The sequence below is a fragment of the Muscardinus avellanarius genome (genome assembly GCF_963383645.1).
Source record: "Muscardinus avellanarius genome assembly, chromosome: 1".
Taxonomy (NCBI): Eukaryota; Metazoa; Chordata; class Mammalia; order Rodentia; family Gliridae; genus Muscardinus; species Muscardinus avellanarius.
Window position 1 is genome coordinate 48,638,115 of NC_137786.1, and position 26,359 is coordinate 48,664,473.

At 37.5% G+C, this 26,359-nt stretch overlaps 1 protein-coding gene across 7 annotated transcripts in view; it reads right to left on the bottom strand.

Annotated features, from left to right (window-relative positions):
- The window catches only part of PDE4D (phosphodiesterase 4D), a gene marked incomplete at both ends in the record, with an annotated part of 1,145,009 nt that overhangs the window by 166,252 nt on the left and 952,398 nt on the right, over positions 1 to 26,359 (bottom strand). For all 7 annotated transcript variants that reach the window (XM_080701741.1, XM_080701740.1, XM_080701742.1 and 4 more), the window contains 2 exons: positions 13,860 to 13,909; positions 18,033 to 18,106. In XM_080701741.1, coding sequence (XP_080557867.1) covers positions 13,860 to 13,909; positions 18,033 to 18,106 — 124 coding nt within the window. The remainder of the gene's footprint in view (positions 1 to 13,859; positions 13,910 to 18,032; positions 18,107 to 26,359) is intronic.

Genomic DNA, 26,359 nt, shown 5'->3' on the forward strand with positions numbered 1-26,359 from the left:
TAAAACCTATCAAGGTTTGGAATTTTTTTTAAAAGAAAAAATGAAAGAAGAAAGGAAGAGAGGAAGGGAGGAAGGGAGGAAGGAAAAAAGTAAACCTATGCCTATTTCAAACAAATTCATAGAAAGCAGTCAATCCGTGGCCAGGTCTTTTCCATTTTCTATCTTCTTTCTCTCTCTCTCTTTCTCTCTCTCTCTCTCTTTCTTTCTTTCTCTCTCTTTCTTTTTTTTCTTTCTTTCTTTTTATGGTACTGGGGATATAACCCAGAGGCTTTCTACCTCTCTACCTCTGGGCTATACTCCTAGACCTATTTTTTATAGGAAACAGGGTCTCGCTAAAGTTGCTGAAAGCCTCACTAAATCGCTGAGGCTGGCTTCGAACCTGTGCCATCCTCTTGTTTCAGCCTCCCAAGCATGGGGATTACAAGTGTGCGCCACCATGCCCAGCAGCATTTCTTCTTTTTCTGTTCTTGGCCTTCTCCTTCTCATGCTGCCAAGTTTTGCCTGAGGCCCTGTATTGGTTCTCCAGGACCTTTCTACTGTCTATAAGCTAAACAACGTAGTTGTCTATGTTTCTCCCTAGGAAAAGTTCCTTCGTCTGACCTGTTTTGTCTTTCCTCTTTTGCTTCCTCTCTTCTAATCACTCATTCATTCATTCACTCAGTAATATGTTAGCCCTCTGTTTTTTATTTACTCAATGCTTTTTGTCATCAATAACACATTTTACTCTTTAAAGTTTCAGAAACTTCTAAGATAATAGTTTTGAAGATCAGCAGATGGATTATATTCCTCGTTGGGTCCTCAGACCCTAAGTATAGTCTTTTGCTCATGAGGGACTGAATGAGTTAAAGAGCAAACTCAGGAAGACACATAGAAATGAAAATTTCCACATAGACAATTTTGTGTGCAACATGCAAACATCAGAAATATGTTCAGAAGTGAAGTCATAACACTCATTCCTTTTGCCAGGCATGTGAATCCAGTGAGTCAGAAATATATCCATACAACCAACAGTGCCTTAATAAGAAGAACAACAACACAATGGGAAAGGGAGCAATGGCATACTAAACAATTCTGGATGTTAGGCATCAGAAATATCTGCATTAAGTGGGTTTAGTGGATGGAGAGTTGAGAATTTCATGCCTAAATATGGTACCCAAGAAGATAACAGACATGAAGAGACTCATGTAAGCCTTTACACTAAAAGAACATGAAAACCCAATTGATAGAGTCTGTCCTTTCAAAGGCTTGTACCAGTGAGTGGTCTAAGCAGAAAGGTGGGTGTCAACGCTCAAACAGTGCGTCACTCCAAATTTTCTGCATTACCCCTAAGTCTTCCTTCATCCTCAGCTGACCTACACAAACTGTAATCGAAGCCATATGTATGAGTGCTTTGAGGCAATCTCTCAATCAGTGGTCTTTTATACCTGCTATGGCATAACTCACCCTCTAAAATAATGAACACAAACATCTCCAAACATAGCTTTCAACATGAAGCACACTGGAATATTTGAAAGGAAAGGATCATGGAGTGTAACCAGATTCCAGGGAGGATTCTCAAATCCCCTGGAAACCTTCAGAACCCTCCCTGTCTGCCTGCTCCCTAACCTCCTGAGACTTTTTCTAATTTACTTTTTTCTGGACAACTGGAAAGATCCTTCAGAAAGAGCCACAAAATACTCAATCCCATAGATTTACTTTTGTGTTCAATATACTCTCATTTCTACATTTAATATGTTGCTTCAATGTAAAGATGAATGATCAAGCTGGGCATGGTGATGCACTCTTGTAATCCCAGCATTTTGGAGGCAGAGACAGAAGGATCGCAATTCATGAACAGTCTCAGCTACTCCTTAGTGAGGCCCTTCACAACTCAGTGAGACCCTGTTTCAAACATAAAAAGGACTAAAAAATAGGTCTGGGGGTGCAGCTCGGAGGTAGAATGCCCCTGGGTTCCATCCCTGATACCGAAAAAAAGTAAAAGATGAATGATCAATCTATGCCTAGCAAGTTAGTATTAGTTTTTAGTTTTGATCAGCATTTATTACAATTAGAAAAATACCACAAGAATTTGAGTGAAACACAATAAAGAAAAAAGATTCACACACACAAAAATACTTTACTTCATACGTCTCACTTCTCACACAGACTAGGTCCTTCTAGGTTGATGCTCTGGCCTCAGGCACATAGAGGAGCCAGGAATAAAACTTGAGGAACTGAAGAGTGATTGAAGAATTAGACAGGTCAGGCCTCCTTCCCTGAGCTTAACTGACTCCTCAGGGTCAACCAAAGGGCCTGTCTTCCTCCACAGACCTTATCCTCTCCTCGTTCCACCCTCTACTCATACACATCCAGGAATAGATGGTGCTAATTAGTGCTCTAACAAGGGCAAAAATAAATAATAAATAAATAAATAATCTGAAAAAAGAGAAGAAAGATGAGCAGGCTCTACCTGAGATCCCTACAGAACAACTTTGGGGAGTGGCAGATGCCACACCTTGTGTATATTTGGGCATATCTGTCAACAAATTTTAATGAAGGACTTAATATTCTGTATTTGAGTCAGGTTTGACACTTTGTTATTTGCTAGCTATATATCTGTAATCAAATTATTGTACTTGTTATGATTTTAATATAGAATGTCCCCTAGAAGAGTTCAGGTATTGACAATGCAAAATGTTCAGTGGGAGACGATTGAGTCATAAAGGTTCTCATCTCTTCTGTGGACAAATCCATTAAAGGATTTGTTGAGTGGTAAGATAAATAGACTGCAGCTGAAGGAGGGAGGTAAGTCACTGGGGTATGGCTTTGGGGATTATATATGTCTTTTGCTTCTCGCACTCTCTCCCATTTTCTTATCTACAAAGTAGGAATATAGCATCTATTATAATGTTTAAAAAGGATTATACATCTTCAGTGTTTAGTACATATCAAATGATAACTTTTGTTAACATTAAGACCAATAATATATCCAACTGATATTTAAAGTATTTTTTGAGACAGTAAAGGACACTAATTTCTCTACTTATGCAGAGAGTTAAATAATTCAATGTAACATTTAACCAAGTAAAACTTGGGAAATTTGCCCCAAAAGAATTTTAAATGTCTTTGCCCCACCACAATCATTGAATTTCTGAGCCTAGACGATTTAAGGCTCAAATGGGTGGAAGCATTTAGTGGCTAAATGGAGTGACTGAATAATGTATTTTTGTTATTTTCTTCATCTTTTCTTTTTTTTTAAAGGAGACTTGGTACTATGATTGGGAAGACAAAAAGAATACAGTTACTAAACTTAACATTTTCCAAACTCACTCCAATCCCCTCTCCCCCACACACATGGACATGATACTTCCTTTTCTTCTAGGAGCCAGAAAGCTGGTCTAATTGATATCTTGTATACACTTTGAGAGATAACAGAGATGATGACCCTCATGGTGACGACCATGATGACGAGGATGCCAGATAATAGTATCACCTTGTAATTCTTTCCACCAATCACAGAACAGTTCACACACATTATCTTGTGAACCCAGGCTGCACTGCTTGTGAGATGAGGGTATGGGTGTCACTATATGCATTTTCCAGAAAGACAGGATTTTATCAACTAATTCAATGACAACACTATCCATTCTCACCTGCTTCATTAACAGCCTTTCGTTCTGTAAAACTTGGCCCATCAAACTTTTCACCTGGGATCACTTCTTTGTAGTGTAGATTCTGAACCTTATCTCAAAAATTCTGTTTGGGAATTAGTCTTTCAGTGTTTATTTTCTTCTTTCTTTCCCTTCTTTATTTTTCCTCCCTTCTTTCCTTCCATCAATCCTTCCATCCTTCCTTCCTTCTTTTGCAGTACTGGAGATTGAACCCAGGGGCATTCTACGTCAAAGCTATGCTCCCAGTTTTATTTTTTATTCTTTATTTTGAAACAGGGTCTCACTAAGTTGCAGAGGGCCTTACAGCCTCTCAGATAGAGGCTGGTCACAAACCTGCAATCCTCCTATCTCAGCCTCCCAAGTACTGGAATTACAAGCATGTGTTACCAGGCCTGGCTCATTTGAATTCTTTACATGAGAGCTTTTCTAGTCAATTGGAGAATAATAGAATGGTCTTGTCATAGGCTTAATTGTCAATAGAGTGCTGCCCTATCCAAGAGATATTATTATTGGAAATGCATTTTATATTTGATTTTGTAATTCTGATATTGAAATAGGATCCAGTAGTGTCTCACCAGTACTTCTTTAGGCCAGGAGAGGCTGACAACTGAGGCTTGAGAAACACTTAAAGTTTTGTCACTAGATTTTATGTAAAAGTATACCTACTGCCCTTGACAGTTTCTAGTCAGCATCTAGAAATGTCTTAAATTGAATCTAATGTATTCTTTAAAATAAAACTTTTTTCTATATTATAAAATTTTCTCATATTAAATAAGTATTTTTAGAATTTTTATCATATTTTTCAGACCTAAACAGAATTCTGCTATTATTTAGCATTTGAGTCATATGCATAGTCATGATGTTGTGATTAACATCTGTATATATGATTGCATTTTTCTTCTTCCTCATTCTCTGACCTAATCAACTACCGATGCTTCTCAATCATTATCTCTGAAGAGTTATGAATCTATTCTTGCATCTCTATTTCTCATTCCCAGGTTAGAGCCACCTAATCATATATGAGGCCAACACTGCTACCAATTGTCATTTTATAAACCCAGGGGCTTTCTACTTTTGGGCTACATCCTCAGCTCTATTTTATTTTTGAAACAGGGTCTCACTAAGTTACTGCATGCTGGCCTTTAAGCTGTGATCAGTCTCCCAAGCACTGGGATTATAGATGTGCATCACTATGCCCATATCAATCACTGTCATTTTAAAATGTATATTGTTCTTCTAATTAAAAATGATTGATGGGAGGCTGGGCGTGGTGGCACACGCTTGTAATCCCGGCATTTGTAAGGCTGAGACTGAAGGATAATGGTCCACGAACAGCCTCAGCTTCTTAGTGAGAAACTTTTCAACTCAGTAAGACCCTATTTTAAGATAAAGAATAAAAATTAGGGCTGGGGGTATAGTTTGGAGGTAGAATGCCTCTGGGCTCCAAGTCCAGTACCACACACACACACACACACAAGAATAATTGATGGGGCTGGGAGTATACTTTAGTGGTCTACACCATACCTCTTGTCTAGCATATGTAAGATCCTGAGTTCTATACTTAGCACCACAAAAATCAATCAATAAACAAAATAATTGATGACTTCCTATTTTCCATAAAAGGAAGCCCAGTTATCCCAGTTATTCACTTGTACTTCAATAAAATCGCCTTTATCTATCTTCACAGCCTTGTGTTTAGTTGTTCTTATACACTAGTGTGTGGTGGCGGTACTGGGGATTGAACTCAGGAGCATTTCACCTCCAAGCTATACCCTCCAGCCCTATTTTTCTGTTCTTTATTTTGAAACAGGGTCTCACTAAATTGCAGAGGGCCTTGCTAAATAGCTGAGGCTGACTTTGTGATCCTCCTGTCTCAGCCTCTCAAGTACTGGAGTTACAAGGGTGTGCCACCACATCTGGCTTCCTATACACTTTTAAGTCTGTGTGTCCTTGTTTTTCCCAGGACCCTGCTTATGCCCCATATCTCACTTACGTTGGATAATGCTTCAAGGTGATACTCCCCTAACCACATGGAGAACCTCTATTCTTAAAGGTTCAACAGAGAGTTCTTTCAAGGTAGAACCTGTCTTCCTTCAACTATGTTTTATTTGAAGAACCTTCAATTATGGTACTTAGCTAGTACTTTATATTCATAATTCTCTCTCCTAGATTGTGAATCCCTAAAAGACAGTACGCACATTTTACTCCAACAGGAACACTTTGTTGCATACTATATATAAGTTATTTAGAAAACATTTGTTGATCAGATAGATAATAGTAATAATAATAAAATTATAGTTATAATAACATCTTATGATAACTAACACTTCATGAATACATTCTGGGTACCAAACATTATGGTAAACACTAACAGATGGTAAGAAAACAAAATCTTAGAGAATTTAAGTAAATTGACCAAAATTACTGAGGTAGTGAGAACAAAGTTGGATTTCAGCCCTCAGTGTCTGAACTCTACCCTTTAACCGTGCTCACCAGATATTCAGTATCATTCGATTCTTTCAACTCAAATGATAACAAAGCATCCAAATCAGATACTCAACAGCAGAGATACAATTAAATTATTTTCCCTGTGATTATGGCATTCCACTTGTTTTCACTGTTTATCAAACTAAGTATATAATTTTAATCAATTCCTGGTCAAAAAAATTCCTGTGTCAAATCTTTTTTTTTCAAATATTTATGAATAAGTTTACTTATCTAAATAAAGGCACAGGAAGGCAAAACAAGTTATAAAACCAATCATATTTTTTTTTTTTAGTGGTACTGGGGTTCCTGGAAACCCTTTTACCTCTGGGCTACACTCCCAGACCTATTTTTATACATTTTTTTGGGAAACAGGGTCTCTTAAGCCAGCGCGGCTGGCTTTGAACCTGCGTGATCCTCCTGTCTCCACCTCCCAAGCGTGGGGATTACAAGCATGCACCACCATCACTAGCTATATATTAAAGATATATGTGTGTATATATGTATGTGTATACACATACATATATACATACATATATACATACACACACACACACACACACACACACACACACACACACACACACACACATATATATGGCACTGGAGATGGAACCCAGGGGCATTCTACCTCTGAGCTACACTCCCAACCCTATTTTTTATTCTTTATTTTGAACAGGGTCTCATTACGTTGCAGAGGGCCTCACTAAATAGCTGAGGCTGTCCGCGAAACGCCATCCTCCTGTCCCAGCCTCCTAAATGCTGGGATTACAAGTGTGCACCACCACGCCCAGCGGTATATATTATACTTTTAAGGAAGAAAATAGCCTTTTTCTGTTCTCATACATCCTAAGTTTAACTTATAGTCATATTCTATGCATGTAAGCATTTTAGTTTTTCCCAGAAAAGTCTTTTTCAGGCGGGGATTTTTGTAAAGGTAAACTTGTTTAGCTTAAAATGTGGAGATCTCTGACAGTTATTAGATGTACTAAGTATACAAGTAAAACAAAGTAAAAAACTCAAAACAAGTCAATGTGTAATCATGTGCCTGTACAATCTTTATTAATTTTTTATTCAAGCTATCAAGTCTAATGCATCATCAGCATTTTACAAGCACATTCTAAAAAAGCTTACTGAACTCTCATCCTCTGAAAGTATAAAAGCCTTGCCAGGATCTTTGCTCTTACTAAAAGAAAATACAGAGGACATTAGGGTGGATGATGCAATTGGTGCCTGTTGGTGGCTGAAGCGGCGGGCGGGGCTCCCCTGCCCAGGGTTGGCCACTGTCCTCCATGCTGACTTAGCATGCGTCAAATTCAGTGTCTCCCTGGGACTCCTGTCTCTTTCACACAGTTCCGTTCTCCCTTCTCTATGTGTCTTTTGCTCCCAACTATTATCTCAGTTACTCATACTTCTTTTTTTATTACATATACTAGTTTTTATCATGCACACACACTTTCAAGGCAGGTCTGAAAAAGTATCAAACACTATTGCCACCATGAAATATTTAGTACCTTTAAGTTCAAGGTACTAAAGGATTAGTTCAGATAACAATAAAATAACGGTTCCAGTTAGGTATCACTGTTATTTTTCTTCCTTACTGGATTTTAGAAGCTGCTTCAGGCTTTAAGACAACAAACATCCAAGATGACTTATCTTCTCATCCTGTTTAACTGACTAGTATGTGGATAATTTTTTAAGCTTCTGCATGCTTACTGAAAAAATCCCATTTGGAATAATATTTTTCTTTTTCTGGAGCCATAAGTGTTCGGGGTAAAAAAAATACAAGGTGAAATGCAGACTTAGAATAATTTTTTTTCATAATGGAAACTACTTTTGTGTTTTTGTAGGCTTATCGCCATATCTACTTTGTGTCGCCCTCTACATGTAGAGAGGAAGCAATTGTGCTCCTTTTATTGCCTGGGTATATGAATTTGTATTCTCCCAAATCCTTTGGCTTAAGCTGCCTATCTTTCTGCTTCTTGGATAATCAGTGGATATAATAAAAACACCTTTAACTTTAAACACATATCCAGTAAGAAGTTGGGATAAGATGTTTTCTAATTTTCAGGTACATGTACAAATAATGTCACCGTGATTACTCAGATATTAGTATTTTAATAATTCTATTAATATCATATAAGTACCATGATATAATACTTATATTACATTATTATATGTGTAAAACACATACTTATATGAATACGAAGGCTATCTTATTCTGATGGTTCATTTTATTCTACAGGGATCTAAGAAGAACCCTGGACTCAGATAAAGGAACCAGGTGTTTATCTCCAAATCTACCACAAATTAGCATTTGTCTCATTAGCGCTCAGTCTTCACCTTTTCCAAATAATAAAAATTAAATAGATTTTCTCTGAGATATATTCTTGCATAAAAATCCCCAAACTTAAAGATGATTCAATAAAGAGAATGAAAATATGGAAGTTTAGAAATATACTAAAAGTAAGCCAGGCATGGTGGTGCACGCTTGTAATCCCCGCGCTTGGGAGGCTGAGACAGGAGGATCGCACAGGTTCGAAGCCAGCCTCAGCTACTCAGTGAGGCTCTCAGCAACTTAGTGAGACCCTGTTTCCAAATAAAATATAAAATAGGTCTGGGAGTATAGCTCAGATGTAGAAAGCCTCTGGGTTCCACCCCCAGTACCACCAAAAAAAAAAAAAAAAAAGAAATATACTAAAAGTGACATTGTGAAATTATGACAAGGTTTCATGAAATGGCTATAGAGTACTTTTCTTAGCATTATTTAAGCATGAAGCATGAACTGCTGAGCTGGGCGTGGTGGCACACGCTCATAATCCCAGTACTTGGGAGGCTGAGACAGCAGGATCTGGGTTCATGGCCAGTCTCAGCTACTTAGTGAGGTCCTCCACAACTTAGTGAAACCTTGTTTTAAAATAAAGAATAAATTATCGGGCTGGGGGTGTAGCTCGGAGATTGAAAATGACCCTGAATCCAATCCCCATCACCACACACACACACACACACACACACACACACACACACACACACACACACACACACCAAAAGGACTGATTGTGCCCCATATGATGAGGCTGTATCCTAAAAACTGGGTCCTTCTAGGCAGGAACAGCCTGGGCATCTCTGGCTCTTTGCTGCCCTCTCGTGTTTCCCTGCAGTTCTGGTGCACACCTGTGCTGGTGAGCCTTCTAAGTAAGAGAGACTATTACAAATGTCTGGTCATTATGAGATAAAAAGAAAATCCTAAATGAAATATACCAGAAAAACCAATACTCTCTAATTGTCCTCTGCCGCCTCCGCTATTTCAGTTTTTAATTACACTTATGAAAAAATACTTCATTATAGAACAGGATTGTCAAAAGAAATGTCTGCTGAATCAACTCACCGCCTACAGAAATCTATGAGACATATCTCATTTAATTATTGCAACAGCTCTGAGAGGTAGGTACTTATACCTCCATTCTTCAAATTAGAAAATAAAACAAAAAAGGGGCAGGGTTCACAAGCAGGCTCCAAATGCTATATATCACCTTCTATTATATCACACTAAGGAATAAAATAAATATTTAAAAATAAGTCTTTTTTTTTTTTTTACAAATGCCCTTAGGAGCTGTATCTTTAAATAAGTATTAGGTCATTTTAGAGCTATATATTTACCTCTCCTAACTGGAAATAAAAACTGGCAGGCAGGTCACTAACATGTTTTCACTCTAATGATATGAAATCAAACTTTCTCGGCTTCAGTATTTGTCAAATACAGTGACCTTGAAAAGGGTTATAGCATAATACAAATTCTATGAGAGAAATCCTCAAGAATACTGTGTGATAGATGTAGACAAAGTTCTTAATTATTTTCTAAAATAGTTGGTTTATGGAAGTATTATAAGCAGTTATTTTTTTCTTCAAAACACTGGCACTTAAAATTAAGTTCTTAGGTTTGGAAAACAAGTCCGGAAGAATAATCTATCACCTAAATCACAAAGGGAGCAGCATATGCCGCTATAAGGAGGGCAAAGGACACAGAACTGGAACCAGAGGGGGTCCCTTTTTGATGCAAAACAAGCATGTGCTTGGGCCACCTTGTGGAGGAGCCACCGTGCTACTCCTGTGATCCTGAGGCTCATCTTCACTCTTCATCCTCCTCTCTGGCCTCTTCTTTCCACCACCCTCTGTTATGGGCCAAATGTTTGTAGCCCTAAAATTCAGACTGGGGTCCTGACCCCCAAGGTGATGAGGTCTGAAAGTTATTAGGTCACAAGGTGGAGTCCTCATGATTGGCATTAGTGCCCTTATTAAGGGACCCAACCTCCTGCCCTCTGCCCATCTGACAAGGGTATAATGAGAAGACAGAGATCTGCAATCTGAAGAAGTCCCTCCCCAGAATATAACCACATTGGCACATTTTGGACCCACTTTCTAGCACTATGAGAATTACATGCATGTGGTTTATACACTTATAAAGACCAGTCTATGGTACTTTGTTTCCTTTTTTCTTTTTCTTTTTTTTTGTGGTACTGGGGATGGAACTCAGGGCATTCTACCTCCAAGTGCCACCCCCAGCTCTATTTTTTAGTCTTTTATTTTTGAAACAAGGTCTCACTGAATTGAGAAGGGCCTCGCTAAGTAGCTGAGGCTGTCTGCGAACCATGATCCTCTGGTCTCTGCCTCCCGAATGCTGGGATTACAAGCGTGTGCCACCATGCCCGGCTTGGTATTTTGTATAACAGTCTGAACCGATACCCCAGTTCGGTGTAAAGAATGGGCCCTAGAGACAAAGCCAAATAAAAAACAGTGAAGCCAAATTTAACAAGAAGTATGAGTGGGACTCTGTTAGGCACCATGTTATGAGCAGACCCAGGTTCACTCACTCAGACTAACAGTGACTGTAAAAAGTGGGCTCACCGTTTTATAGAAAGGGGATGGAAGCAGAGAAAGGCATGCAACCTGCCCAGGGTCACAGAGCTTTCGTGATACAGCCTGATTTGATTTCTGGACAGACAGACTAATTCCCAGGGCAACAGGTCAGTGTTATTCTATGAAGTCTCCCTCCTGGGTTGCTTGGAGCTGTATGCGCTTCAGCCTTTGGGGCCAGCTCAGAACTGAACTGTCAGGCTACACTGTCCCTCTAGACCTTAAACGAAATCTGTGAGAAGGTCATGCTCATCTGAAAAATCCGAAAGGCTGCCTCATTGACTCGAACACTCCTCTACCCTTCCCTTCCCAGGTCTACTGCAGAGGTATAGCCAGGCTCTAACAGTAGTGGGTTGAGACTGTAGAGAGGAGACACACAAGAACCATCATTTTTGGGTGTCTCAAGTCTTACTACTAGCAAAGTCTCAACCACCATTATTAATAATATTTAAGTTTTAAGAGCCTGATTTTTTTTTTTTTTTGCAGCACTGGGCATGGAACCCAGGGGGCATTCCACCTTTGAGCTATACCCCTGGCCCTATTTTTAATTTTATTTTTAAAATTTGAAACCAGATCTCATCTAAGTTGTGGAGGGCCTTTCCAAAGTATCTGAGGCTGTCCGTGAACTGCGATTCTCTTGTCTCAGCCTCCCAAGTACTGGGATTATAAGCATGTGCCACCAGGGCCGGGCAAGGGCCTGCTTTTGCACAATGGGCTCAAAGAAAGGAAACTTTGCCTGCTGCTGCCCTCATCCCCTGACACTCCATCCCACATTGGTTGCAATGCTTGGGCAAGAAAAAGACTTTGATTCTCTAGCCTGGCAATTTTTTGTTGAGCATCGTGAGGAGCCCAACTGCTTTAAGGAGTAACAACAACTCTCTTCCTAGATGAGATGTCTCTGTAGCCCCAACTATATGCCTCAGGCCTAGGAGCTAGTGGGTACAAATGAGATTCTATTAACCTAAATTGCCCTATTCCAGTGGTTTTTAGTTCTTCCTCCAGGGAGTGCTCCAGGGCCTCAATATTATGTAAAGATTTCTGGTAGCTTCTATGGAGTAAGACCTCATGTGTGTAAGACCAGGTCTGTAGTCTCTGTGTGTAGCTTCTGTCCTGTGAATCTGACTTGGGCCTCTGCCGGGGTGGCTAGGCAGCTGTTCTGACCATGGAGACTCCAACCATCTTTTGTTGGACATAATGGTCTCTGCTAGTACTCGATAATCTTCTGGAAGGATGCTGTCCCACCTGTGAGGCTAACTCATTGGTAGCCTCATGCTAAAAACAAGAACTGTCAAGAGACTGAAATAGCACTGCATTCTGCTCAAACCACAGTATCAATCTTGTTTATTGCATCATGGGTAGGGAGAAAGTAATTGCTTTGCATAGGGGCACATTGTTTGCTTGAGAGTTGGGTCAGGGTTGGAAAGCAAGTTCCATATGGTGGTTCCTCTCCCTAGAAGTCCCGGGTACATGTTCACAGAGTTGATCTATTTACCTCTCAAAATACTCAGGAAAGTACTTAGAAAAGAGAGATCCAGTTCCACACCTCTGTTCTAGTTTACCCTCCTCTATTTTGAATTGAGTTTCTAAAGAAGAAATTTGTTCCTCGAAGAATTTATTTGGCATCCAGAAAATTTCCTGTTGATCTCTTGATCAATTCAAGAAACAAATTGGTAAACCCTATGTATACTGTGAACCAACAATGAAAAAAATCAATAACAAGAAAGGAGAAGGGAAGAAAGGAAAGGAGAATCAATTTAATTTAAGAGACATAAAAGTACAAATCCTACCTGATAGACTTTTAGAAGTGAAGATGACTTTAACCACTGTGTTAAGATCAACTCTGATGTGGTAGACATAGAGTCAACAGTTGATTGGACAGTACAAAGTTAAATTTTAAGCAAAGCACTCTCACTAAAAATTTAACAAGGCACTCCTCAGTCTAAGATGGGTTGGGGTCCAAAGAATCAAATAAGTATTGGTTTAGTTTGCAGAATATGTTAATTTTCTTCTGGTAATAATTTTAGAAATCATAGGCTTTCTTTTCCAGGCAATTATTTCAATGAATCAATTGGGGTTTCAAGAAATGATTAAACGAATTCAATTTGGTTTCAGGTTCAGCAAAATGAGATCATTCATTCTTTCTGGAGTTCAGTTGAGGTCAAGTCTCCTGTCTAAAACAGACTAAAAGGCATTGAGATCATTTCACTTTTATGCTTTTTACTTTCTTTTTCCTTCCTTACACTCTTCTTTCCCAAATATCTGAGTGTGGATCCATTTCTTCAATCTCATTGAACTTTTCTGTATTGTGTAATAATTTAACTCCCCTCACAGACTGAATTTATTCTCCACTCTCTGTGTCCCAGAAAAGACTACTGGGACAGTTATATGTTCCATCCTATTACCATTGGGAATACTAATTAACCAAGAACCAATTCCACTGATATTTTCACTCTCATAAAACTAAGTTACCACATAAGAAGACTGAGAATAACCAAGCATGGGAGAAACATGGCCAGCTTTTTGAAGGAAGGCTAGCTTTGATAATACAAATGCCCAGAGCCAATGCTCAACTGAGTCCAAACACAAAACTAAATGAATAAAAATACTTTACATCTGTAAAAATTTTTCTAGGAATAGCTCAAACAAATAACTTGTAAGATCGATAATAGTAAGGACAATGGAGAGAAGAAAAATTTATTATTTAACATTTTAGAGTTGCAATATAAAAGTGGTGTTAGTAATATATCAACTCTTGGAAGATAAGGTTTTTGTTTCCCCCAGACATGACAGAAATAAGGTTTCAGACCTTACCTGTTATGGTGGCTTTGTTGATGGATGGTTGGTTGCACATGGGTGATCTTCTGACAAAGAGAGAAAAACACAAAGCAGTAAATATGTGTTGCTAGTTCCCATGAGTACCCTTGGAGCCATTTCAGATAGGACATTTTAAAATTAAATAGTTTTTAGTTTGGACATACAATTTAGGATTTCTTTCAAACTAGTCAGTCAAGTTCTTGGGTGACTTTTATTATGGTTCAAATCACATATGTCAAGTAAAAAAAAAAAAGGTTAAATCTTATGGTGATCAACACTGGGGTAGATTAAACTGATGTAAATGTCACAGGTACATAACAGAAGAGAAAATTCTTATTGATTGACTATATTCAATTAAGCAAGGGCTTGCAGAGCAAACAGACTTTCTGAATTTGAAAAATTAGTCAATTTAGAATTAGCTTCTCTAATATGGTGCTAAGACACTTTAATTTTTGCATAGCTTCATGGTTACTTATATACTATTAGTGTTATTATTTGGTACAGGGTATTGGTCCCAGGGGCATTCTATCTTTGAGCTATACTTTTAGCCACAGCCCTTTTTATATTTTATTTTGAAACAGGGTCTCAATGAGTTGTTGAGACTGGCCTCTAACCTATGATCCCCCTGTGTTCCATGCATGACTCTATGTATACATTATTAGAAGTGTGATTCATTGTGAATCTCTATCTTCAATTAGAGTTCCTTTCAATTTTCTTATATTGAGAAACATCTTTGATGGCTTTATTACCTATTTAACAACTTATTTAAGTAGATTATAGAGATTTTTAGAAATATTATAAATCAAATGTAGTTAAATTGATTTATCTGATATTCTACATTATTTTTTCAGATATTTGCCAAGTTTTACAAGATGATTATAAAATCTCAAGGTAAAAACTCATGTTATATGACTAGCTTATATTCCCTATAAACCAAATATAATGTATCCAAGTATTCAATCAGTGTTCAATAAATTATGTTGAAAAGAATATCCCTAGGGAAATGCTCAAAGATTTTAGAGATAGAAACTTCATAAGGTTATTACTTATAATTAGCAGCTTTTAAATTCTAGCCACCTTTAAAGCACCTTAAGAATAGCTACATTTAAGGATATCTGCAAAATATTTGAGGTTTGTGTGTATGTGTGTGCTTCTTTTTAGTGGCTAACCCTTAATAAGCACTTACTATGTGTCAAATGCTGGGTTAAATGAGTACTTGAGATGAATTATCTCACTTAATCCACACAACAAGCCATAAGCCAGGAAGACTTGCTGTTCTCATTTTACCAGTGAGAAAAATAAAGCTTTATGAGGTCAAAAAATGTGTTCAAGTATTAAAGCTGAGACCAGAGGATCACGGTTCATGGACAACCTCAGCTACGTAGCAAGGCCCTTCACAACTCAGTGAGACCCTGTTTTAAAAAATAAAAAAGACTAAAATTTAGGGCTGGGGGTATATATAGCTCAGAGGTACAATGCCCCTGGGTTCCATCCCTAGCATCACAAAAAGAAATGTTCAGAGGTAAAAAAAAAATTGAATGATGAGGGTTCTAATATTACCAATGGATAAACCACTGATGGATTAATAATCTGAATGGGTTTTTTTGGTGGAAATATAGGCAGTTGGGATGTGGCTGGAAGATACGGGTCATTGGGGAGATGGTCTTAGGGACTGTGCATGTCTGTGGGCCCCTCCTTTCCCTCTGCTTCCAGCTTCCATGAAGTGAGAAGGGCATTTCTCTGTAGACCCTACCTCCATTATGCTTCAGGCCAGCCATATGACCTGGGCTCTGAAACCATGAACCCTGAAGAATGTTCCTTCCTCTAAGTTTTGCATGTCAGTGTCAGATATTTAGATCACAGTGGGGAGAGTGAGGACTGAAACCCTCTCCTTTCCATTTTAATCTGTTCTGTCCATGTAAAGCAGTTGAATAGTTATGTCTTGCAAAGAACAGATCTTGAAGCATCTCTCTGGAGACAGAAGGGCCAGCTCCATACCTTGACACTTCTCTCATCAACTGTCTGCCACAGGCTTAAGTTTTGGTGCCAGGTAATCACATCTGAAGGAAGCTCAAAAGAGGCCTTTATTTTTCTGTTTGCCTTTTAAAGATAAGATTTCCTAGATAAAATTTGAGACTAATATTTTAGAGTGATAACCAATAATGTCTTTTTCTTGTAGAGCTGAGGTTTTCCAAAGGTAAGGAGATTGTACTCATAAACTATAGACTATCAGAAGCCCCTTGGAGGTAAGCATAATACATACAGCTGGCCATGCTGCACAGAAAACATGACTGGCAGTGATCGATTCCTCAAAGCACACCTTCAGGTTTCAAACTGAGTTACCACTTTTCTCTTTTAGCCAGCGAGCTTTGGCAGAGTGATTACTCTGTGTTATGCCAAGCACCAGGAATACAAATGCGAGCCAACTACAACTCTTTCTTGCTGGGAAGTGACATTGTTAAGGGGCAACCTAGCAAACAGATAACAGGCACTTGGAGAGAGATGGGCTAAAAAAGGAATCAAATGCAGGATGCAACCAGATGGAGACAGAAAGATGTATGAGCCAGTTTGGGGCTTGTGGGCACTGTCTATGTTGGGTGGTGTCAGGGGCAGTGCTCCCAAAGCAATTACATTTAAGTTATAACCTAAAGAATGAATTGAAGTTATCCCAGTGGATGAGAAGAGGAAGAAGATAAATGTTTAAACCAAAGGAAAAGGACTGTAAATATTTATTTACCTAGAAAATGGGGCAATCAGTTGAAGGTTCTAGGTTCCATTCCGATTATTTGCATTGAAGCATTTTTGATTATTTATTTTTAAACAATCTTAGTTTATTACAGGAAGTACTTGCATACTGGCCAGAGAGTTTTTTTTTAAATTGTGGAAATGTGGATTTATGGGTTAAATTATATTACTATGGAATGGAAAATTCACATTTTTTTACATTTTTAAGAAGTATTGCCGGGCGCGGTGGCACACGCTTATAATCCCATTTTTCCGGAGGCCGAGGCCGGAGGATCACGGTTCGCAGACAGCCTTAGCTACTACTTAGTGAGGCTCTCTGCAACTTAGTGAGACCCTGTTTCAAAATAAAGAATAAAAAATAGGACAGGGGGTGTAGCTCGGAGGTTGAATGCCGCTGGGTTCCATCCCCAGACCCGCAAAAAAAAAAAAAAAAAAAGAAGTATTAAGTACTATTAAGGTATATACACTCAGAAATGCTATAGTCCTAAGTAAATTTCTACCCACTTAATATTGATTTATTTTTTCTTCTGGAAAATTCTTTAGAGTTGATGTATTAATGATTAATTATTATTAATAACATATACATATAATTTTGGTGTTGGACACTGAACCCAAGCCTTTTCATTTACTTATATATTTTGAAACATGGTCTTGCTAACTTGCTAAGGGTGCCCCTAAGTTGCTGAAATTGGCCTCATACCTGTGATTTTTCTGTATCGCCTTCCCAAGTACTGGGATTACAGCCACATCTGACATAATGGATTTTTTTTTTATAATAATGGACATTGAAATGGTAGCTAATTAGTTTCCCATTTACTCTTTTACAATTAACTTCTTCCTTTTAGATTTCTTAGCTTTCATCAAGACACCTAAATTATAGTAATTTCCCATCTCAGCTTTTCTTCTTTCTAACACTTCTACTGTTAATTGTACCAATAACAGTTTTATTAAGTGCTCCAGAAATTCTGCTGATCTAAAAGTAACAGTTGGAGAGTTAAAGACCTTTGCTATGATATGGTGTTTCTGTAACCAATTTTTGCCTTAGAATTAGGAAGATGACTTTCAGTTGGTTTTAATGCTTGATAAGATTATATGCCTGTTGTTAATTTATGAGGTTGAAACTATAAAGTTACTCTGAGTATAAATTACTTGCCAGAGGACCTATCGTGCCAGATAATTTTTGGCAGATGAAATCACCATATTTATTTGTCATATTGCTTCATTTTGTATTAGAACCAGCACTACAATGTATTTATAATTAACAGAACATTATATGAATTAGTGTACATGATTAGACAACATGGCAGTGACTCAGGTAAGCTTAATATTAAGCTTAAGTGACTCAGGTAAGTTCCTGAGTTCAGTTAAACTGATAAGATACATTTAACATTTCAGTAAGAAGGAGGGGGAAAGAGGGTAACTTACTTGCTGGGTGCTCGATCTTGCAAATTAGTTAATGCAGCAAAATTGTTTCGTACAGTTCGCAGGCTGGCTAAGACCTATAACAAACAAACAAACAAAAAAGAATTATTTAGATCTCTTAAACTAGGACCATTTTAAATGCAATTAAAATGGATTGTCAAGAGGAAAATGTAACTCATTTTCATGCATCAGCAAAGAATCTCCCAGCATTTAGGAGCATTTGTAGGTATTTGTATGAAATCCAGGGAGGTCAGATTGCAAAAAAATTTCAGAAATCCTTTCTCTCTGTCTATTAAAATATTAATAGTGGCAGCAGTTTACACAGAATTCCTGAATTCCTAATCATCAAGACAATATCCCAGGCAATACACATGTAGCATGGTTGCACCTTATGTAAATATAAAAGAGTGTAATATAAAATTGCTAATGTAATACCAGTAAAGTCTCATTTTAGAGATAAACACTGAAACAGTAATACTCCCCAATTCTCTTTTAAAGTTCACCAAGAATCTTATGATTTGAAGTTGGCAAGATGGGTAAACCTTAAACCAGCATTCATCTTTGCCACATGTTACTCAATCTACTATAAGACATTCTTTTTCTTTGGTAAGATTACCTGAAATATAGATGAGAAGTCCTTAATAAGGTTATTTCCTACACAAAATGCTACTGTTCTCTATGCTCACACGCAGAAAATACTCAATAAAAATACACAATAAAAAGTCAATGAATACATAGATGCAAAATATCCAAATAAAAGACCATTTGGGAAATTGATGCCATTACTGCCGATAGCCACTTGTTTATTAATTCCATTTTGTGTCAGAAAGTGACCAAAGAATAGAAATGAGTTTAGGAGGGAAAAGTTATAATAGCTTACTGTCTCTTACATTTTTCTGGAATGAGTAAGCTTCTTAAGATAGATATAAACATATTTGATGGGATTAGAGGTAATCTAGGTGCTAATTAGAATACTAAATTGAGTAGATTTGCATTGTGTATACATACCATAATTTTGTAATCCATTCATCTGTAATCTAACATCTTGGCTGGCTCCATAATTTGGCAATTATGAATTGGGGAGCGATAAATATAGATATTCATGTATTACTATGGTAGTCATGCATTATTAGGGTATATACCCAGGAGTGATATGACTGGGTCATTTATACCCATTTTTCTAAAGACCCTTCACAGTTTTTCAATGTGGGTGCAACAATTTGCAATCCCACCAACAGTGTATCAGAGTTCTTACTTCTTCACATACTTACCAGCATTAGTTATTATTTCTGTTTTTTTTTTTTTTTTTTTTTTTTTGCAGTACTGGTGATGGAACCCAGGGGCATTCTACCTCTGAGTTCTATCCCCAGCTGTGTTTTTTATTTTGAAACAGGGTCTCACTGAGTTGCAAAGGGCCTCACTAAGTAGTAGCTGAGACTGTCGGCGAACTGCTATCCTAGTGTTGATGGCATCTCTCTGATTCCTAATGATGTTGAACACTTTTTAATATATTTACTGGCCACTTGTATTTCTTCTTTTGTGAAGTGTCTACTTAGTTCACTTGTCCATTTTTGATTGGGTTATTTGTTTTCTTAGTGCTGAGTTAAGTCTTGAGTTCTTTGTATATCGTAGATATTAGTCATTTGTCAGAGGAGTAGCTGGCAAAGATCTTCTCCCATTCTACACAGCCATAAAGAACCATTTGCATGGAAATGGATAAAACTGAAGAATAATTTTGCTAAGTGAGATTAGTCAGTCAAAAAACTGAAAGGTTGGAAGTTCTCCCTCATTGGTGGAAGCGAGGGAGAAATTAAGACCCATGAGGGACTCCAGACATAGGAGGAGAAATCTTAGTGGAGTGAAAGTGGGGACCTAGCTGAGGGAGATGAGAGTGAGGAAGAAGACCTGAAGAGGGAAACACCTCAATGGACATGATGGACATACACAAACTTACAAAGTCAATCAATGTATTGGGCAGGGGAAGGTGAGGAGAGAGTGAAATGGGAACTGCGGGAGGGCTTGATGCATGCTATGTGTTTTATGCCTCTATCACCCCAAACTTTGTCAAGATGTATGAGCATAATGCAATAAATACTACTACTACTACTACTACTACTACTACTACTACTACTACTACTACATAATATGCTAAGTTAATGTAAAACACAGAATTCAAATGCGTTTGGTAGGTACTACAGTAATACAAAACAAGCCAGACTTTAGATGTGTGCACTTGGGCATAACCTCTCTGTGCCCCTGTTTCCTGAAGTCTAAAACTATGATCATGGTATCTACAGCATGGGGTTTGTGAGGATGCATGGAAAGACAGACTGGGTGTCAAGAACAGTGCAGGGTAAACAGAAAGCACTGCCATGACTATGAGCCCACCCTGGCAACATTTCACTCCACTAATGATTTGGCATGTGCATGGGAAATTTGCTTAATGCCTGTTAGTGCTAATACAAGGAGAATCCCAGATTTCTAATTGCTCTTGTTTCAGAACTGTTTTCGGGGGATTTTTTAAAAAATCTGACATTGATACTAAAGTTAGTCTATATTTTTTTCTAGGACAAAAGTGTTTCAGAGTTTTTTTTTATTATTTGCAAGATTGACATTAATTTGTATAAGTCACTGGGGAGCTGTGTACACCTTGGACAGTGACCTACAGCATTTCCCCTGAAGGACTTTTTCATGGTGCTTTCTAAGGAGCCAACCACGATTGACTCAGTCACTGGAAAATCCTGGCTCATTATCACATATAAACAGCTCAGAACTCTGAAAGGTCACACTGCCTGTGACGGAATATTCAAATAGCTGACTGCTGACATCAGACCACAATGTCTTTCATTAGGCATGAACTCTTGAATGATGCAGAAATAAATTGGGTAAGTCATCCACTGCTATTTTATCAGGCAGGCTTAATTCATGTGTAAAGACGTGAATACTGAACATACTAATAAATCATTTTAAAATTATTATACCCATGAACTGAGCCTTTTTCCAGGCAAAAAATTTTAACTTCAGAATTCTGAGAATTTTATTCTAAGATGTATTTGTTCTGTTTCCTACATCTGACAGCTGGTGAATAGAAATAATAATGCAAGTAATTCACATTTTATGCTCATTTGAAAGGAAATTAGTTCATAAAAACATTAGTTCATGAAAGAAATATTTTTGGTAGAGAGATTTTGCCTCTGTTATAATAATGATGCTTTTTATTTTTATTTTTTATTTTCTTGGTGGTACTGGGGTTCCTAGAAACCTGTCTATCTCCGGGTTACACTCCCAGATCTATTTTTTAATTTTTGGAAACAGGGTCTCTTAAGCCTGCACGGCTGACTTTGAACCTGCGCGATCCTCCTGTCTCCACCTCCCAAGCGCGGGGACTACAATCGTGTGCCACCACGCCCGGCAATAATGATATTTTAAAATGTGCTTTTGTATGGAATTTTAATTTAAATGTTATGTATTTATTTTGGACAACTTATACCTTTAATCAAGGCAGAATTTAAACAAAAACAAGGTTAACAAACAAAAGCCTCACCTCAATAATTAAGAAAAAATAAATGTTACTATTCCTGAGAAGAGGCATATAAAAGAAATTGGAAATATATGTTTAAGTGGCATTATCAGTACTATTATATTTCTTAAACTGTTTATTTTGCTCTATATAACTACTAGATATATTCATAGAATCAAATTATTCATATGATTAAAGTTCATCAAACCACATAATTTATGCTGTATGCAGTCACTAGATATATCTTCTTAAGTGTGTGAAATATTTCAAAACAAAGAGAGAGAAAAGCCCTTTCTTCAGGCATCCAGCCAACTGACTTGTAGGCTGCCTGTCAGTTTGCTTTCACAAACACTGTTGTAGCAAATGACCTTGAAATGTTTCATTCCCTCAGTGTGTCTTAGGTCCTAGCTTTTCGATGCTACAACAAAGTGTATCTTATACATTTTACTTTATTTTATTTATTTATTTTTGGTGGTACTGGAGGCGGAACCCAGGGGCTTTTCTACCTCTGGGCTATATTTCCAGATCTATGTATACTTTTATTTGGAAACAGGGTCTCACTGAGTTGCTGAGAGCCTAACTAAGTAGCTGAGGCTGGCTTCGAACCTGTGCGATCCTCTTGTCTCAGCTTCCCAAGCGCTGGGATTACAAGCATGTGCCACCGCACCCGACAAAAAAAAATAAAAAAATAAAAAAATATATGTATATTTTGGTGGTACTGGGGTTCCTGGAAGCCCTTCTACCTCTGGGCTACACTCCCAGACCCATTTTTTATATTTTTATTTGGAAACAGGGTATCTTAAGCCAGCGCGGCTGGCTTCGAACCTGCGTGATCCTCCTGTCTCCGCCTCCCAAGCTCGGGGATTACAAGTACGCATCACCATGCCTGGCATCCGGCAATATTTTATACATTTTAGATTAAGGATTAACATTATCCTCTGCACTATGAGATATTTGGAGAAATATAAAGGCAAGTTCTAGATTAACATTTTAAGGGATGTTGACCTGCGCCTGGGTGACTGACCCAGGGGTCTTTGTCCCTAATATCACGGTGTGTGGCTTTGCAGAGCACAGAGAGGTAGACAACTGCTGCTGTGGGCTGTAGGGGAGAAATGGAGAGTATTACTGTAGCCTTTGAGTTAAGGACCAATCATTGTTTGTTTTAGTTTCAGGACTCACTCCCTCTAAATTCAGCCTTCCAAGACTGCAGTCAGAGCTTTTCTGCCCCTATAATTTTCTTCACTCTTTTATACTTGTAAACCAAAGCAGTCCAAAAGATTTCTTTTACATGGCTCAGTGGTAGACAATCAAGGTCACTGTTTTTTCTTTTGTTTCTTCAAATACAAGATTAGTCAAGATAAAAAATTCTCCAGGAATGATACACACACACACACACACACACACACACACACACACACACACACATCTTAGAAAGAAAATACTGATAGTACTACAGAAAGATTTTCAACAGATGCAATTCATATACTAGCCCATTGCATATGGATGTTATTTTTATACACAGGTTTTGGGCTCTATTGGTGCTTTTATATACCTATTGACCAACAGGATTCACTAAGAACAGCAGAAAAATGTGGACTTCATTAAACAATTAAGCAGCCACACATAATCTCCTGACTGATCGAAATAGCTTTGATGACTGTTTCCCACTCCATGTGCGTCTCATGCAACTAGCCAGTAGGTGGCGGCAGAACACAGACTGTGAGGCAGGAGTGTGGGGCGAGGCTGTGTGGATGGGGTTATGAGGTCAAAGCATTTCTAGCCTGGGTATCACCTTCAGAAAATAAACACTGGAATCATTAGAATTATTTAAAAAATGAAAAGTCATCTTGATTGAAAAGCAAGCCTCTTTGGAAGTTATGCTTCAGTTCAAACCATATAAAATTGTTGTTTTTGTATATCAAAAAGTTACTGGCAATTGCATATGGTTTACCTAACAAGAATTCAGGTATCTAGGAGAAGCTAGTTGTAATTTATTATAACAAAGGCTAAAGAAAGGTTGAAAATGAGGTGTATCTTCTCCCACTGCCTTATGGAGAGGGCCTGGACTCCAGGATCCTGGAAACTGTGATGAGGCCACAACATCTCCACTACTGGGTGAAATGGGGAAGGACACACAGGGACATTAAAACACTGAAGGGGAGGTACAAGGAGGAAATCAAACCAAATAATGTTATGTGCATATATGAATCACTATTGATCTCACGGTTGTATATAATTACAATGTACCGATAATTTTTTAAATTGGTAATGTCCTATTATCAATTAAATACTAATTTTTTTCTTTTGTTTTTCTGAAAGCATCTGGGTGCTCTATTTGGGGAGTTTGGTAGAGAAGGCAAAAGGAGAAAGATGTTAACTGCCCTGTTTTTCCTAATCAAGCAACTTTCCTGAGACTAAATGATGTAACCATCTCCCCGGGGATCCAGAATAATGTATGGGTGGGGGTTTCCTGTCTTTCATCCCATCAAAAAATTTCACTTCCTTTAACATTACATGTCTGCAAATGATAATTCTGGGAAGGAAGATTTTTACCAGGTAGTCAGAATTACAAATAATGGGACTTTGAGACCAGAGATAGCTGACTGCAGGGAAGGGTTTCCAGCCTTTCTGTACACTGTGCCTCCTTAGAGCTCTTTGTCCTACAAGAACTTTGGCCAAATTGTTCTGCTAGTGGGGAGGGAAAAGGCAGTGGGATTCAGCTCAGCCTCCAAGCCCAAGGAAATAATCACACCAAAATATTTCAACACAAACACACTGAATATTTAGAAATTGAAAGATACAAACTATTCAATGCTGGTACTTCTAGGGATCAAAGAGATTCTAAGCTTACATGGGAAAGAATGGGAAATGGGGTAGAAAATCACTTAACCACTCAAAAAATTTTCTGATAGTATTTTTGATGCTAGAATAAAACATGGAGAGATACTGAAAGATCCTTTCTGAAAATTAGATCTATCTAAGATGGTTTAGGTTTCAGTATCTATCAGTGGGATGTTTCTTTGCATGACTTCCTAAATTCTATTGTAACAGTATCTTATTCTCTTTGAAATATAGGAAACCATAATTCGGAAAGAAGGGGCATAAATCCTTTCATATTTTTGTGATGTACTCAGGCATTTTTAAAATATGGACCTCAAAGAGAAGAAAAAGCTGAGATGATGTGGGAGAAGATACTTCACCGCTCTAGACAATGGTGGGTCACAGAAAAAGTCATAATGCACAGAAAAATAAACCTACAGATAGAAAGTAAACACCAATAGTTACTTGGAGATCTGCAATTATGGGAAATTATTTTTCTTCTTTTTGCTAATATTTATTTTTCTAATTTTTTGCGCAAGAAGATTTTGAGAGCAGTGTTTCCTTTATAACAAAATATAATGTGAAATTCTGAATGCCAAAGCACATTAAGAAAATGGTGTATTTCCTTGGCCTCATTGCTAAACATATTCCAGAGTATATGGTCAAAATTAGGGGGGTTTTTTTGGTCTACTGGTGAGAACAATTATGGCATTTCAGATCAAATAATGTTGGTATAAGTTGATGACATAAATATCCTATATTTTTAGCATTATACTTAGTATTAAATGATAAGTACTCTGTTCTGCATTATATACTCTTTTTGAGGAGTTGTCAATAAGTCAGCAACAAATGACAATTGGGTCCAACATGTTTTAAGGGAAGGACACAAACTGATGCTAACTGGGTTTCCTCTCTTCCCTGCTTCCCCAGGATGCTCTAGCAATGCCGAGACTGCTCAGCGGTTAGCAATTTCCAGGTCTTATGTCCTAGGAAAGACCATTTATGAATACTGTGATGAATCCACTTTAAAAGAATCTGCAGCCTCTGGGGAAAAGACCACTTCCTTCCAGGTGAAGGAGTCACTGAGCTCACGGTGGTGGCGTCATCTAAATACAGTCCAGAGTGCTTTTCAGGCATCAGATATACCTGCATACTACACAGAGCTTGTTTATGTTCAAAGTTCTAATTGTAAAAACATTAATTATATATATATTATATGTAAATAGCTTACTAACAGGCTAAATGATATTTTATAACTATATATGTAAACTTTCCAATAGACTGAATTTGATTATTTATTTGTTTTTGGAGATTATAGGTATACAACAGATATCTAATGATGTAAAAGACTAGATTTATTTAGAATTTAACAGCACTGATGGCAAGAACCAAGTTAACTTTATTAATCTATTTATTGGAGATTAGTAAATATTACTTGAGGTAAAAGACATATTTTTTGCAGTTTTACAATATACTTAGATATAGATATATTTTTCCTTATAATAATGCTTAGAGATTTTAGTTAGAAGCAGGGCAGCTACCTGAATAAATTCAAGATGGAATTTGAGGTTCTATATTTGTTGATGGTTATTTACCTTGTTTGGCTTGATATTATCTGTAGGCTTAGATCTCAGCTCTTAGACATAAAATTAAAATTTCTCAATAATAATCAACTAAAAATCACTTATTTTATAAAAATTTGCTATCATAAAATATGATTAATCACCTGAGTGTAAAGCTTTAGAACATAGAAATATAAGTACTGTGAATAATTTATGATCTTGTTAAACAAACAAGATATTAACCATCTGAAAGGGATAATGGTCATATTCTATTTTTAATTGCCTATGTTAATTTTTATTTATTATTATGAGTTTCATTGGTACATTCTAGTCTTACACCTTTGTGGGAAGATGGAAGAGACACACATGCACACATCACTCATTCAGCCCTTCCCCAATTCCCACCCCATTCCCCTCCTCTCCTGTTC